General features: G+C 41.1%; 1 protein-coding gene across 6 annotated transcripts in view; it reads left to right on the forward strand.

Annotated features, from left to right (window-relative positions):
- Positions 1–15,008, forward strand: part of LDHC (lactate dehydrogenase C) — a 41,427-nt gene that overhangs the window by 18,590 nt on the left and 7,829 nt on the right. For 5 of the 6 annotated variants that reach the window (XM_003254298.3, XM_030829644.1, XM_030829647.1 and 2 more), the window contains 2 exons: positions 5,833–6,006; positions 9,614–9,731. In XM_003254298.3, the coding sequence (XP_003254346.2) occupies positions 5,833–6,006; positions 9,614–9,731 (292 nt within the window). The remainder of the gene's footprint in view (positions 1–5,832; positions 6,007–9,613; positions 9,732–15,008) is intronic. The other variant, XM_030829645.1, reaches the window with a different exon arrangement.

Below are 15,008 nucleotides of genomic sequence, written 5' to 3' on the forward strand. Positions count from 1 at the left end.
CACTCGAGGTTGGATTGCAGTGGCATAATCTTGGCGCACTGTAACCTCTGCCTCACAGGCTCAATCGATCCTCCCACCTCAGGCTCCCCAGTAGCTGGGACCACAGGCATGTCCCACCACACCCAGCTAATTTTTGTATTTTTGGAAGAAGTGGGGTTTCACTATTTTGTCCAGTCTGGTCTGGAACTCCTAAGCTCAGGCAGTCTACTCGCCTTGGCCTCCCAAAGTGCTGGGATTACAGATGTGAGCTATTGCACCCAGCCATTGTTTATACATTTAAAATGCTATTTTGTTTATTCATCTGTTGAAACATATTAAGGTTATTTCCAGTTTTGGGCTATTATGAATGAAACTGATATCATAATTTGTATGTAAGTATTTGTGTGGTCATAAGTCTTTATTTCTCTTGGACAAATACCTGGGAGTAACATAGGTGGGTTATATGGTAGGTATATGTTTAACTCTATCAGAAATTACCAAACAGGTTGGGCATTGTGGCTCATGCCTGTAATCCTCACACTTTGGGAGGCTGAGGCAGAAGGATCGCTTGAGCCTAGGAGTTTGAGACCAGTGTGGGCAACATAGGGAGACCTTGTCTGTACATAAAATAAAGTAAAAAAGCTGGGTATGAAGATTGCATAAGCCTGGGAGGTCTGGGCTGCAGTGAGCTGTGGTTGTGCCACTGCACTCCAGCCTGAGTGGCAGAGTGAAAACTTGTCTCAAAAACAAAAAAACAAAAAAACAAAAAAGCAGTTTTAAATTTTAGCCAATCCAGGCCAGGCATGGTGGCTCACACCTGTAATCCCCGCAACACTTTGGGAGCCTAAGGTAGGTGGATCACCTGAGGTCAGGAGTTCAAGACTAGCCTGGCCAACGTAGTGAAACCCCATCTCTACTAAAAATAAAAATTAGCCAGGTGTGTGGTGGTGCATGCCTGTAATTCCAGCTACTCAAGAGGCTGAGGCAGGAGAATCACTTGAACCTGGGAAGTGGAGGTTGTGGTGAGTTGAGATCGCACCATTGCATTCCAGCCTGGGCAACAAGAGTGAAACTCTGTCTCAAAAAATAAAAATAAAAATAAATAAATAAAATAAAATAAATTTTAGCCAATCCAATATCATTGTGTGTGTTTGTGTGTGTGTTTTTGGTTTTTTGTTTTTGAGATGGAGTCTTGCTCTGTGTCCCAGGCTGGAATGCAGTGGCATGACCTTGGCTCACCACAACCTCCTTGTCGTGGGTTCAAGCGATTCTCCTGTTCAGCCTCCCATGTTGCTGGGACTGCAGGTGCACACCACCACTCCTGGCTAATTTTTGTATTTGTATTTTTAGTAAAGACGAGGTTACACCATGTTGGCCAGGCTGGTCTCAAACTCCTGACCTCAGGTGATCTGCCTGCCTCGGCCTCCCAAAGTGCTGGGATTACAGGCGTGAGCCACAGCACCCAGCCAGAGTTTTCAAGGTAAATGATCAAACAGGGACAGTTTGACTTCCACTTTACCGATTTGGATGCCCTTTATTTCTTTCTCTTGTCTGATTGCTCTGGCTAGGACTTCCAGTAGTATGTTGAAGAGGAGTGGTGAGAGTGGGCATCCTTGTCTTGTTCCTGTTCTCAGAGGGAATGTTTTCAACTTTTCCCCCATTCAGTATTATATTGGCTGTGGTTTTGCCATAGATGGCTTTTTTTTTTTTTTTTTTTTTTTTGAGACAGAGTCTGGTGCAACCTCTGCCTCCCGGGTTCAAGGAATTCTCCTGCCTCAGCCTCCCAAGTAGCTGGGACCACAGGTGTATATCACCACACCCAGCTATTTTTTGTATTTTTAGTAGAGACAGGGTTTCACCATATTGGTCTGGCTAGTCTTGAACTCCTGACCTCAGGTGATCCACATGCCTCAGCCTCCCAAAGTGCTGGAATTACAGGTGTGAGCCACTGTGCCCATCCCATAGATGGCTTTTATTCCATTAAGGATGTCCCTTGTATGCTGATTTTGCTGAGGGTTTTAATCATGAAGGGATGCTGGATTTTGTTGAATGGTTTTTCTGCATCTATTGAGATGATCATGTGATTTTTGTTTTTAATTCTGTTTATGTGGTATAGCATGTTTATTGACTTGTGTATGTTGAACCATCCCTGCATCCCTGGCAGGAAACCCACTTGATCATGGTGGATTATCTTTTTGGTATGTTTTTGGATTCGGTTAGCTAGTATTTTGTTAAGGATTTTAGCATCTATGTTCATGAAGGATATCGGTCTGTAGTTTTCATTTTTGGTTATGTCCCTCCCTGATTTTGGTATTAGGGTGATACTGGCTTCATAGAATGAATTAGGGAAGATTCCTTCTTTCTCTGTTTTGTGGAATAGTGTCAAAAGGATTGGTACCCATTCTTCTTTGAGTGTCTGGTAGAATTCTGCTGTGAATCTATCTGATCCTGGACTTCTTTTTGTTGGTAATTTTTAATTACCATTTCAATCTCGCTGCTTGTTATTGGTCTATTCAGGGTATCTAATTATTCCTGATTTAAGCTAGGAAGGTTATATATTTCCAGGAATTTATCCATCTCTTCTAGGTTTTCTAGTTTATGTGCGCAAAGGTGTTCATAGCAGCCTTGAATGATCAGTGGTGTCAGTTGTAATATCTCCTGTTTCATTTCTTAATGAGGTTATTTGGATTTGCTCTTTTTTTTTTTTTGTAATGGAGTTTTGCTGTTTCACCCAGGCTGGAGTGTAAGGGCGCAATTTCGGCTCACTGCAACCTCCACCTCCCGGGTTCAAGTGATTCTCCCACCTCAGCCTCCCGAGTAGCTGGGGTTACAGGTGCCCACCACCATGCCCAGCTAATTTTTAAATTTTTAGTACAGACAGGGTTTCATCACGTTGGCCAGGCTCGTCTGGAACTCCTGACCTCAGGTGATCCACCCGCCTCACCTCCCAAAGTGCTGGGATTACATGTGTGAGCCACTGTACCCGGCCTGCTCTCTTCTTTTCTTGGTTAATCTTGCTAATAGTCTATCAATTTGATTTATCTTTTCAAAGAACCAGCTTTTTGTTTCATTTATCTTTTGTACTTTTTTGTTTCAATTTCATTTAGTTCTGCTCTGATCTTGGTTATTTCCTTTCTTCTGCTGGGTTTGGGTTTGGTTTGTTCTTGTTTCTCTAGTTCCTTGAGGTGTGACCTTAGATTGTCTTTTGTGATCTTTCAGACTTTTTGACGTAGGCATTTAGGGCTATGAACTTTCCTCTTGGCATCGCCTTAGCTGTATCCTAGTGGTTTTGATAGGTTTTGTCATTACCATCATTCAGTTAGAAGAATTTTTAATTTCTATCTTGATTTCTTTTTTGACCCAGTGCTCATTCAGGAGCAGGTTATTTAATTTCCATGTATTTGCATGGTTTTGAAAGTTCCTTTTGGAGTTGATTTCCAGTTTTATTCCACTGTGGTCTGAGAGTGCTTGATATAATTTCAATTTTCTTAAATTTATTGAGGCTCATTTTATGGCCTATCATATGGTCTGTCTTGGAGAAAGTTCCATGTGCTGTTGAATAGAATGTGTATTCTGTGGTTGTTGGATGAAATGTTCTGTATAGATCTGTTAAATCCATTTGTTCCAAGGTATAGTTTAAATCCACTGTTTCTTTGTTGACTTTCTGTCTTGATGACCTGTCTATTGCTGTTAGCGGAGTATTGAAGTCCCCCACTATTATTGTGTTGCTGTCTGTCTTATTTCTTAGGTTTATTAGTAAATCTTTTATAAATTTGGGAGCTCCAGTGTTAGGTGCATATATGTTTAGGACTGTGATATTTTCCTGTTGGACAAGGCCTTTTACCATTATATAATGTCCCTCTTTGTCTCTTTTAACCGCTGTTGCTTTAAAGTTTGTCTGATATAAGAATATCTACCCCAGCTCACTTTTGGTGTCCATTTGCATGAAATGCCTTTTTCCACCCCTTTAAGTTTATGTGAGTCCTTGTATGTTAGGTGAGTCTCCTGAAGACAGCAGACGGTTGGTTAGTTCTTTTCCATTCTGCAGTTCTGTATCTTTTAAGTGGAGCATTTAGGCCATTTACATTCAGTGTTAGTATTGAAATGCAAGGTACCATTGTATTCATCATGCTTTTTGTTGCCTGTGTACTTTGGGTTTTTGTTTGTATGTTTGTTTTTGCTTTTTAACTTGTGTTTTTGTTTTATAGGTCCTGTGTGATTTATGCTTTAAGGAAGTTCAGGGCCAGGCACAGTGGCTCGTGCCTGTAATCCCAGCATTTTGGGAGGCCAAGGTGGGCGGATCACCTGAGGTCAGGAGTTCAAGACCAGCCTGCCCAACATAGTGAAACCCTGTCTCTACTAAAACCACAAAAATTAGCTGGGCATGGTGGTGGGCACCTGTAGTCCCAGCTACTCGGTAGGCTGAGGCAGGAGAATTGCTTGAACCTGGGAGGCAGAGGTTGCAGTGAGCTGAGATCATGCCACTGCACTCCAGCCTGGGCGACAGAGCAAGACTCCATCTCAAAAAAAGGAAAAAAAAAAAAAAAAAAAGAGGTTCTGTTGTGATGTGTTTCCAGGATTTGTTTCAAGATTTAGAGCTCCATTTAGCAGTTCCTATAGTGGTGGCTTGGTAGTGGCAAATTCTCTCAGCATTTGTTTGTCTGAAAATGACTGTATCTTTCCTTCATATATGATTCTTAGTTTCACTGGATACAACATTCTTGGCTGATAATTGTTTTGTTTGAGGAGGCTGAAGATAGGGCCCAAATACCTTCTAGGTTGTAGGGTTTCTGCTGAGAAATCTGCTGTTAATTTGATAGGTTTTTCTTTATAGGTTACCTGGTGCTTCTGTCTCACAGCTCTTAAGATTCTTTCCTTTGTCTTAACTTTGGGTAACCTGATGACAGTGTGCTAGGCAAAGATCTTTTTGCGATGAATTTCCCAGGTGTCCTTTGTGCTTCTTGTATTTGCATGTCTAGGTCTCTAGCAAGGCCAGGAGGTTTTCCTTGATTATCTCCCCAAATACCAGATATGTTTTCTAAGCTTTTAGAATTGTCTTCTTCCTCAGGAACACCGATTATTCTTAGGTTTGGTTGTTTATCGTAATCCCAGACGTCCTGGAGGCTTTGTTCATATCTTCTTCTTCTTTTTCTTTGTCCTTGTTGAATTGGGTTAATTTGAAGACCTTGTCTTTGAGCTCTGAATTTCTTTCTTCTACTTGTTCAATTCTATTGCTGAGACTTTCCAGAGCATTTCACATATCTAAAAGTGTGTCCAAAGTTTCCTGAATTTTTTATTGTTTTTTTCTTTAAGCTGTTTATTTACATGAATATTTCTCCCTTCACTTCTTGTATCTTTTTTTTTATTTCCTTGCATTGGGCTTTGCCTTTCTCTGGTCCCTCCCTGATTAGCTGAATAGCTAACCTCCTAAATTCTTTTTCAGGTAAACCAGGGATTTCTTCTTGGTTTGGATCCATTGCTTGTGAACTTGTGTGATTTTTGGGGGGTGTTGACGAGCCTTATTTTGTTATATTACCAAGGTTGGTTTCGGTTCCTTCTTAGCCTCCCAAGTAGCTGGGAATGCAGGTGTGTGCCACCACGTCTGGCTAATTTTTGTATTTGTTGGTAGAGACAGTTTCACCATGTTGGCCAGGCTGGTTTCAAAGTCCTGGCCTCAAGTGATCCACCTACCTAAGCCTCCCAGACATGAGCCACCGCACCCAGCCAGTGATTTGCTTCACTTTGTAGTAAATCTGTATTTGACTCTAAAACAATTCATCTATGTATTCAGGAAAAAAAAATTTTTTTTAAGTTACGATGAATCTTTTTCTAACATGAAATTTTTCTTCTTAGTGGATATTTTGACATATATAGTCTGGAAGATAAGTGGCTTACCTGTAACTCGTGTAATTGGAAGTGGTTGTAATCTAGACTCTGCCCGTTTCCGTTACTTAATTGGAGAAAAGTTGGGTGTCCACCCCACAAGCTGCCATGGTTGGATTATTGGAGAACATGGTGATTCTAGTGGTAAGTATAAATCTATTATTATTATGTGACTACCCTTCTTATCTCTACTAATACTTATTTCCTTTAAAGTTTTTTTCCTGATATTAATATAGTTGTATAAGTTTAATTTTGTTGGTATTTCCCTGGTGTAACTTTTACTATTCCTTTAGTTTCAATCTTTTGCAGCATTGATTTAGCTATCTTTCATAAAATAGTCCACAAAGCATATAGCTGTTTTAATAGTCAATATGAGTGTTTCTCTTATCTGTAATACTTTTTTATTTATTGTGATTTTTTTAAACAGCTTTATTAAGACATAATTCATGATATGGTTTGGATCTGTGTCCCTGCCCAAATCTCATGTTGAATTGTAATCCCCAGTGTGGGAGCTGGGGCCTGGTGGGAGGTGGTTGGATCATGGAGGCAGGTTGTCATGGTTAACACCATCTGCTGTAGTACTGTTTTCACAATAGTGAGTTCTTGTGAGATATGGTTGTTTAAAAGGGTGTGGCACCACCCCCCTTTCTCCCTCCTTCTCCTGCTGTAGCCATATAAGACACTCCTGCTTCCCCTTCGCCTTCTTCCATGATTGAAAGTTTCCTGAGGCCTCCCAGGAAGGCAAGCAGATGCCAGCATTGTGCTTCCTGTACAGCTTGCAGAATTGTGAGCCAGTTGAACCTCTTTTCTTTGTAAGTTGCCTAGTCTCAAGTATTTCTTTATAGCAATGTGAGAATGGACTAATACAATTCACATACCATAAAATTCAACCAGCAAATTACAGAATTCATGAGTTTCTGGTATATTCACAGGGTTGTACTAACATCACCACAGTCTAAATACAGAATCTTTTCATCAGCCCAAAATGAAATCCACATTTTTTCCCCTACCCTAGCCCCAGGCAACCACTAATCTACTTTCTCACTCTGTAGATTTATTTATTCCAGATTTTTCATATAAATGAAATAATATGTGATTTTAACTATTCAGGCCACACCAACCTCTCTCTTTACTGAATTTAAACATTTAGTCTCTGCTACATGGTTAGAACTTTATACTTTTTAGTGTTCCTTAATTGTGTCATGTATGTAAATCTTCTTTCCATAATGGCAATAAACCAACTGAGAATAAAGACCATTTGTTCAAACATTCATTTATTTATTCAAAACATTTAGAGTGCCCTTTTCTTTATAATCCAAGAGCCATAATATAACAAATACTTTATTTGATTTGGACAAATATTTCTTCAACCAGAGCCTTACTTTGACCCTGTTGGCTTGTGTTATTTTTCCTGAAGGTCATTAAAACTAATTTTCTCTGGTATATTTTAATTTCTCACATTTAATATTCTATAACTTTATTTTTAGAAAACAGTATATTCTGATTAGTATTAATTTGAACATATTTAGTATTCTATTTAGCATGATTTTTCGGTTTCCTTTCTCTTTTTCTGCTTTCCATTGGATCTACTTTCTTTAATTTCCTCTAATACTTTGAATTATACACTTACCTTATAAATGGTTATAAATTTTTAACGTTCATACTTGACCTCAGATGATAAATTTATTTACTCTCCTTTGGGATAATACAAGGGTTTTTTTTTTTTTTTTTTGAGACAGAGTTTCGCTCTTGTTGCCCAGGCTGGAGTGCAATGGCACGATCTCGGCTCACCACAACCTCTGCCTCCTGAGTTCAAGTGATTCTCCTGCCTCAGCCTCCTCAGTAGCTGGGATTACAGGCATGCGCCACCACACCCGACTAATTTTGTATTTTTAGTAGAGACAGGGTTTTGCCATGTTGGTCAGGCTGGTCTCAAACTCCTGACCTCAGGTGATCCACCCGCCACAGCCTCCCAAAGTGCTGGGATTATAGGCATGAGCCACTGTGCCCGGCTGGGATAATACAAAGATCTTAGAATGCTTTTAGTTTGATCATCGTCTTTTTTATGATGTTGACACCATCTTCTTTCTGTCACACATGTAATTATTAATTCCTTTTCTGTATCCATACTGTTCTTATATCCCCCAAACTGGTTATAATTATTATTATTTGAATAGTTAATACTTGTTTAATTTACAGGTTTGCCAGTTGTATTGCTTATCTTTATTTTCTCCATCTAATTTCTTCGCCTGGATTCAATTTATTTCTTCCTGAACTCTATCCTGTTGGTGTTGTTTATATGACTGTTTTAGTCTCATCTTATTCTGGAATGACAGGTTAATTGGATGTGAGATTCTAGTTTGACAGTTATTCCTCCTTGGCTCTTTGTTTACTATTGAGAAGTATGGTATTAATTTGATATTCTTTTCCCTCTAATTGCTTATATTTTATCTTTCTTATCTTTTTCTTTGTTTATGCTGCATTTTGCATATTGCTTAAAAAAAGTATGTTGCTTAAAAATGCCTTCTATACCACACAATTATAAATCTACTACATATTTTCTAACAACCTTATAATTTTATTTCTTACATTTCCCTCTTTTATACATTTGAAACCTATTTTTATGTATGGTGTAAGGTGGTATTTTAGGCCATTTTTGTGTTGCTGTAAAGAAATACCTGGCCAGGACCGGGCACGGTGGCTCACGCCTGTAATCCCAGCACTTTGGGAGGCAGAGGTGGGCGGATCACGAGGTCAGGAGATTGAGACCATCCTGGCTAACACAGTGAAACCCTGTCTCTACTGAAAATACAAAAAATTAGCCAGGCGTTGTGGTGGGCATCTGTAGTCCCAGCAACTTGGGAGGCTGAGGCAGGAGAATGGCGTGAACCCGGGAGGTGGAGCTTGCAGTGAGCCGAGATTGCGCCACTGCACTCTAGCCTGGGCGACAGAGCAAGACTCCATCTCAAAAAAAAAAAAAAAAGAAAAAAGAAAAAGAAATACCTGGCCAGGAGTAGTGGCTCATGCCTGTAATCCCAGCACTTTTGGAAGCCAATGCGTGTGGATCACTTGAGGCCAGGAGTTTAAGACCAGCCTGGCCAACATAGCGAAACCCCATCTCTACTAAAAATACAAAAAAAAAGCTGGGTGTGGTGGCACACACCTGTAATCCCAGCTGCTCGGGAGGCTGAAACAGAAGAATCCCTTGAACCTGGGAGGTGGAGGTTGCAGTGAGCTGAGATCAAGCCACTATGCTGCAGCCTGAGTGAAAAAGAAAAAAAAAAAAGAAATACCTGAGGCTGAGTAATTTATAAAGAAAAGAGGTTTAATTTAGCTTGTGCTTCTGCAGGTTATACAGGCATGGCTCCAAGATATGCTCTTGATGAGGGCCTCAGGAAGCTTGCAATCATGGCAGAAGGCAAAGGAGGAGTAGATGTATCACATGGTGAGGGTGGAAACAAGAGAGAGAGAGGAGGTGCCATACACTTTTAAACAACCAAATCTCACATGAACTCAGAGTGAAAACTCACTCATCAACAGGGGATGATGCTAAGCTATTCATGAGGGATCTGCACCCATGATCAGACACTTCCCACCCCCAACACTAGGGGTTACATTTCAACATGAGATTTGGAGGGGACAAACATCTGAACCATATCAGGTGCAACCTAACTTAAAAAAACAACACTGAACTCAAACTCCTGATGCAATATTGGGAAGAAGAGTTTATTTTGAGATCTGTATTTTTTAGTGCCCTTATGGAGTGGGGTGAATGTTGCTGGCGTTGCTCTGAAGACTCTGGACCCTAAATTAGGAACGGATTCAGATAAGGAACACTGGAAAAATATCCATAAACAAGTTATTCAAAGGTAATAGTACCTATTAAGTTTCTTAATGCCTTAATAATCAGTCTTAAGAATAAATATCACAGGCAAAAATCAAGTAGTTGATCCTTGCTTTTTGTGAGATAAATAACTCTAGGCTCCTGAAAATCACTAAATTCAGACTTATACATAGCTTTCTTTTTGGGGGCATTTTTCAAAAAGAAAAAGTACTTATTATTTCACAACTCATATATTTGAGAGTAATAAAAGCATAGTGATTATGAGCATGGACTTTGGAGCCAGGTTGTCCAGGTTTGAAACCTGCTTCATCATTTATTAGTGATATGATATTGGGAAATTACTTAAAATATCAAAAGTTGTTTACTCATCTTCAAAATGAGGATAATTGTAGAACCTACTTTACAGGGCTATTATAGAGAGTAAATAATACTACATGTAAAATGCTAGAACCATGCCAAGAACTTATTAAATGTTCATCATTTGAGTAGATGAAACATTAAGCTAATGCAGATGATCAGAAATCAATATGGTTTTCTTATAAATGAAGCATCTGACTCCATATATATTAGCCTTAACAGCACACAGGATTATTCTTCATGGGTTAGTCAAGAGTCAAGTTACATATTAGTAGAAGTTATAGAACTTAAAAATTGGCTGGGCGGGGTGGCTCACGCCTGTAATTCCAGCACTTTGGGAGGCCAAGGCAGGTGGATCACCTGAGGTCAGGAGTTCGAGACCAGCTGAACAACGTGGTAAAACCCCATCTCTTCTAAAAATACAAAAATTAGCTGGGTGTGGTGATGGGCGCCTGTAATCCCAGGTACTTGGGAGGCTGAGGCAGGAGAATCACTGGAACCCAGGAGTCAGAGGTTGCAGTGAGCCAAGACAGCGCCATTGCACTCCAGCCTGGGCAACAAGAGTGAAACTCCATCTCAAAAAAAAAAAAAAAAAAAAGAACTTAAAAATCACTTTTGGATGTTCACAGCTTGGAATATTGAACTTAACAAAAACCTCAAGTCTACTGTATGTATACTTACAACACCCCTACAAAAATGTGTAAGAGGCCGGGCATGGTGGCTCATGCCTATAATCCCAACACTTTGGGAGGCCAAGGTGGGCAGATCACCTGAGGTCAGGAGTTTGAGGCCAGCCCGGCCAACATGGTGAAAACCGTGTCTACTAGAAAAAAACAAAAAAAACAAAAATTAGCCAGGTGTGGTGGTGTGTGCCTGTAATCCCAGCTACTTAGGAGGCTGAGGCACGAGAATTGCTTGAACCCAAGGAGGCTGCAGTGAGCCAAGATCGTGCCAGTGCACTCCAGCTTGGGCAACAGAGCAAGACTCCGTCTCAGAAAAAAGACAAATAAATAAAATAATAGGCTGGGCACAGTGGCTCATGCCTGTAATCCCAGCATTTTGGGAGGCCGAGGTGGGCCGATCATGAGGTCAGGAGATCAAGACCATCCTGGCCAATATGGTGAAACTCTGTCTCTAGTAAAATACCAAAAAAAAAAAGAAAAAAAATTAGCCGGGTGTAGTGGTGCGCCCCTGTAATCCCAGCTATTCAGGAGGCTGAGGCAGGAGAATCGCTTGAACCCAGGAGGTGGAGGTTGCAGTGAGCCGAGATCGCACCACTGCACTCCAGCCTGGCAACAGAGCAACACTCTGTCTCAAATATAACAAACAAACAAATAAATAAATAAATAAAATAATAAAACAAAAATGTGTAAGAATTAGGGCAGAGACTAAAAGGTCACATAATATAACAAGTGATCATGGGTGAGTTTTTATTCTCTTAAATGCCTTTTAGTTTTAAAAGTTTATATTATTTTATTTTTGGTTATAAAGAGTAACATGGCAATGTGTATGAGTACAGAGCAACAGTTTGGGAAGATGAAAACATTTGAGAGGATAGTGGTAATGACTGCACAGCAGTGTTAATGTACTTAATGCCACTGAACTATAATTGTTAAGATGATAAATTTTACCATAGTTAAAAAAGCAGGGCTGGGCACGGTGGCTCATGCTTGTAATCCCAGCACTTTGGGAGGCCGAGGCGGGTGGATCACGAGGTCAGGAGATCAAGACCATCCTGGCTAACACAGTGAAACCCCGTCTCTACTAAAAACACACAAAAAATTAGCTGGGCGTGGTGGCGGGCACCTGTAGTCCCAGCTATTCGGGAGGCTGAGGCAGGAGAATGGCATGAACCCGGGAAGCAGAGCTCGCAGTGAGCCGAGATAGCGCCATTGCACTCCAGCCTGGGCGACAGAGCGAGACTCCACCGCAAAAAAAAAAAAAAAAGCAGTTGGCCGGGCGCAGTGGCTCACGCTTGTAATCCCAGCACTTTGGGAGGCTGAGGCGGGCGGATTACGAGGTCAGGAGATCGAGACCATCTTGGGTAACACGGTGAAACCCCGTCTCTACTAAAACTACAAAAAATTAGCCGGGCGTGGTGGTGGGCGCCTGTAGTCCCAGCTACTTGGGAGGCTGAGGCAGGAGAATGGCATGAACCCGGGAGGCGGAGTTTGCAGTGAGCCGAGATCGTGCCACTGCACTCCAGCCTGGGCGACAGAGCGAGACTCCGTCTCCAAAAAAAAAAGAAAGCAGTGAAGGCTGCAGTGGCTCACATCTGTAATCCCAACACTTTGGGAGGCTGAGGTAGGAGGACTGTTTGAGGCCAGGCATTTCAGATCAGCTGGGGCAACAGAGTGAGATCATGTCTCCACAAAAAATTTTAAAAAATTAGCGAGGCATGGTGGTATGTCTGTAGTCCCAGCTACTGGGGTGGTTAAGGCAGGAAGATCACTTGAGCCCAGGAGTTTTAGGCTCAACTCAAACTCGCAGAAGTACAATCACACCACTGCACACTAGCCTGGACAGCAAAGAAAGATCCTGTCCCTTAAAAAAAAAACAAAACATTACATTAAAAAATTAACTAGTTGCAGTGTTGCATACCTGTAGTCTTAGCTACCTGGGAGATTGAGATGGGAGGATTACTTGAGCTCAGGAATGCAAGGTTGCAATGAACAATGATAGTCCACTGCATTCCAACCTGGGCAACAGAGTGAGACCTCGTCTCTTAAAAACAAAAAAACAAACAAAACAACAACAACAATATTAAAAGTACATAGCCACGAATTGTCTGAAATTCAGACTGTCTGACTCACAGGACGTAATAGGTTTTCACCTAGTATTAAGTTTATCTAGCATGGTGAAAGCATACCAGGAAGAAAACACAGTATAGCATATCAGTGTCTTTTTTAGAAGGTATTTCTTTTTTTTTTTTTTGAGATGGAGTCTCGCTCTGTCGCCAGGCTGGAGTGCAGTGGTGGTCTCTGCAGTCCACCTCCCGGGTTCAAGCAATTCTCCTGCCTCAGCCTCCTGAGTAGCTGGGACTACAAGCACGCGCCACCATGCTCAGCTAATTTTTGTATTTTTAGTAGAAACGGGGTTTCACCATGTTGGCCAGGAGTCTTGATTTCTTGACCTCATGATCCGCCTGCCTTGGCCTCCCAAAGTGCTGGGATTACAGGCATGAGCCACCATGCCTGGCCCTTTAGAAGGTATTTTAATACGGCTGGGCGTGGTGGCTCATGCCTGTAATCCCAGCACTTTGGGAGGCTGAGGCGGGTAGATCACTTCTTAAGGTCAGGAGTTTGAGACCAGCCTGGCCCAACATGGTGAAACCCTGTCTCTATTAAAATACAAAAATTAGCTGGGCTTGGTGGCGGGCGCCTGTAATCCCAGCTATTCGGGAGGCTGAGGCATCACTTGAACCCGGGAGGTAGAGGTTGCTGTGAGTTGAGATCACGCCACAGCACTCCAGCATGGGTGACAGAGGGAGACTCTGTCTAAAAACAAAACAAAACAACAGTATTGCAATGCTTAGGTGTAGCTTCTAGGCCCTATCACTGCATGGGGCACACTCAGTTACAAAGAAGGAAGCTGACATGGGGGCAGACTTCCCCAACACAGGAAAGCGGCTGCCTTTGGTTCTCAACAGTTTTTTTTTGTTTTTTTTTTTTAACTGCAAAAGAAGGAAATTCTCAACAGTTCTTAATGCACTTCTTGTCACATAGCCCTCAGGGTCTGCATACTTGATCCCAGTCCTGCTAGTCCTGATACAATGCACAAATCAATTTTTTCATAAAATCCAGTGCTGATAACCTAGTTCTATTATAGTTAATAGTCCACATTTATCTTAACTAATTTTTATATCTAGAAAACTATGTTGCCTGAACTCAAACTCAAGGTTATCTTCCCATTTACTTCTGGCTTTTTCGAAAGGGCTCATATCCACTGTTAACCCTTTACCCTTGGTACCTTTCCATGACCTCAGATTATTATCTTTGTATCATATATTCTTCAGAGTTCATTTGACAAACATTTCTTCAATATTTTATAAATAGAAAAAGACAAGTTAGTACATCTACAACCACTAGAATCTATAAGACACGGTAGGTAAACAGAATCCTTCACAATGTTTTGGTAATTCTTAACCAACCAGACTGTCTTTTTTCCCCCTCCATCATTTACTATCACTTGCGTCTTATTAAAGGTGTTGATACACACATTCAATCACATGTTTTATCTCTTTCTCTATCTTTTTTTTTTTTTTTTTTTTTGAGACAGAGTCTTGCTCTGTTGCCCAGGCTGGAGTGCAGTGGGGCAATTTTGGCTCACTGCAACCTCCGCCTCCTGGGTTCAAGTGATTCTCATGCCTCAGCCTCTTGAGTAGCTGGGACTACAGGAGCATACCACCACACCTGGCTAGTTTTCATATTTTTAGTAGAGATGGGGTTTCACCATGTTGGCCAAACTGGTCTCCAACTCCTGACCTCAGGTGATCTGCCCGCCTCAGCCTCCCAGAGCCACCACGCTGTTTTTATATTTCTAAAGCAAATGTATTTCTTTTTTTGGCCAAACTATTTCCATAAGTATCACATCAATTGAAAGTTTTAGGTCAATTTACCAAAATATCTTTTACTTTGGCAATCATTATTGGTATGTTTAATTTTCTTAAATTCTCTTAAGGGAACCTACAAATGCTTTGTTTCACCAAAAAGCTTTGAATGAGAGGTTAAATTAATCCCTAGAAAACACAGTATGTATTAATATTACAGTATCTTTTCCTATCCTTCTCAACAAAAAATGTCCCTTATGCCCATATATTTTCAGCTATAGGGGCCAGGAGACCAGTCTCCAATAAATGCAGGGATCTAATTGGTCTGGAGGCACATCCATACCCCCCGCCCACTAAGGAACTTGTTTTAACCAATAGTGGTTTCCAAGTGTTATG

This window comes from Nomascus leucogenys, chromosome 15 (genome assembly GCF_006542625.1).
Source record: "Nomascus leucogenys isolate Asia chromosome 15, Asia_NLE_v1, whole genome shotgun sequence".
In the NCBI taxonomy this organism is placed as follows: domain Eukaryota; kingdom Metazoa; phylum Chordata; class Mammalia; order Primates; family Hylobatidae; genus Nomascus; species Nomascus leucogenys.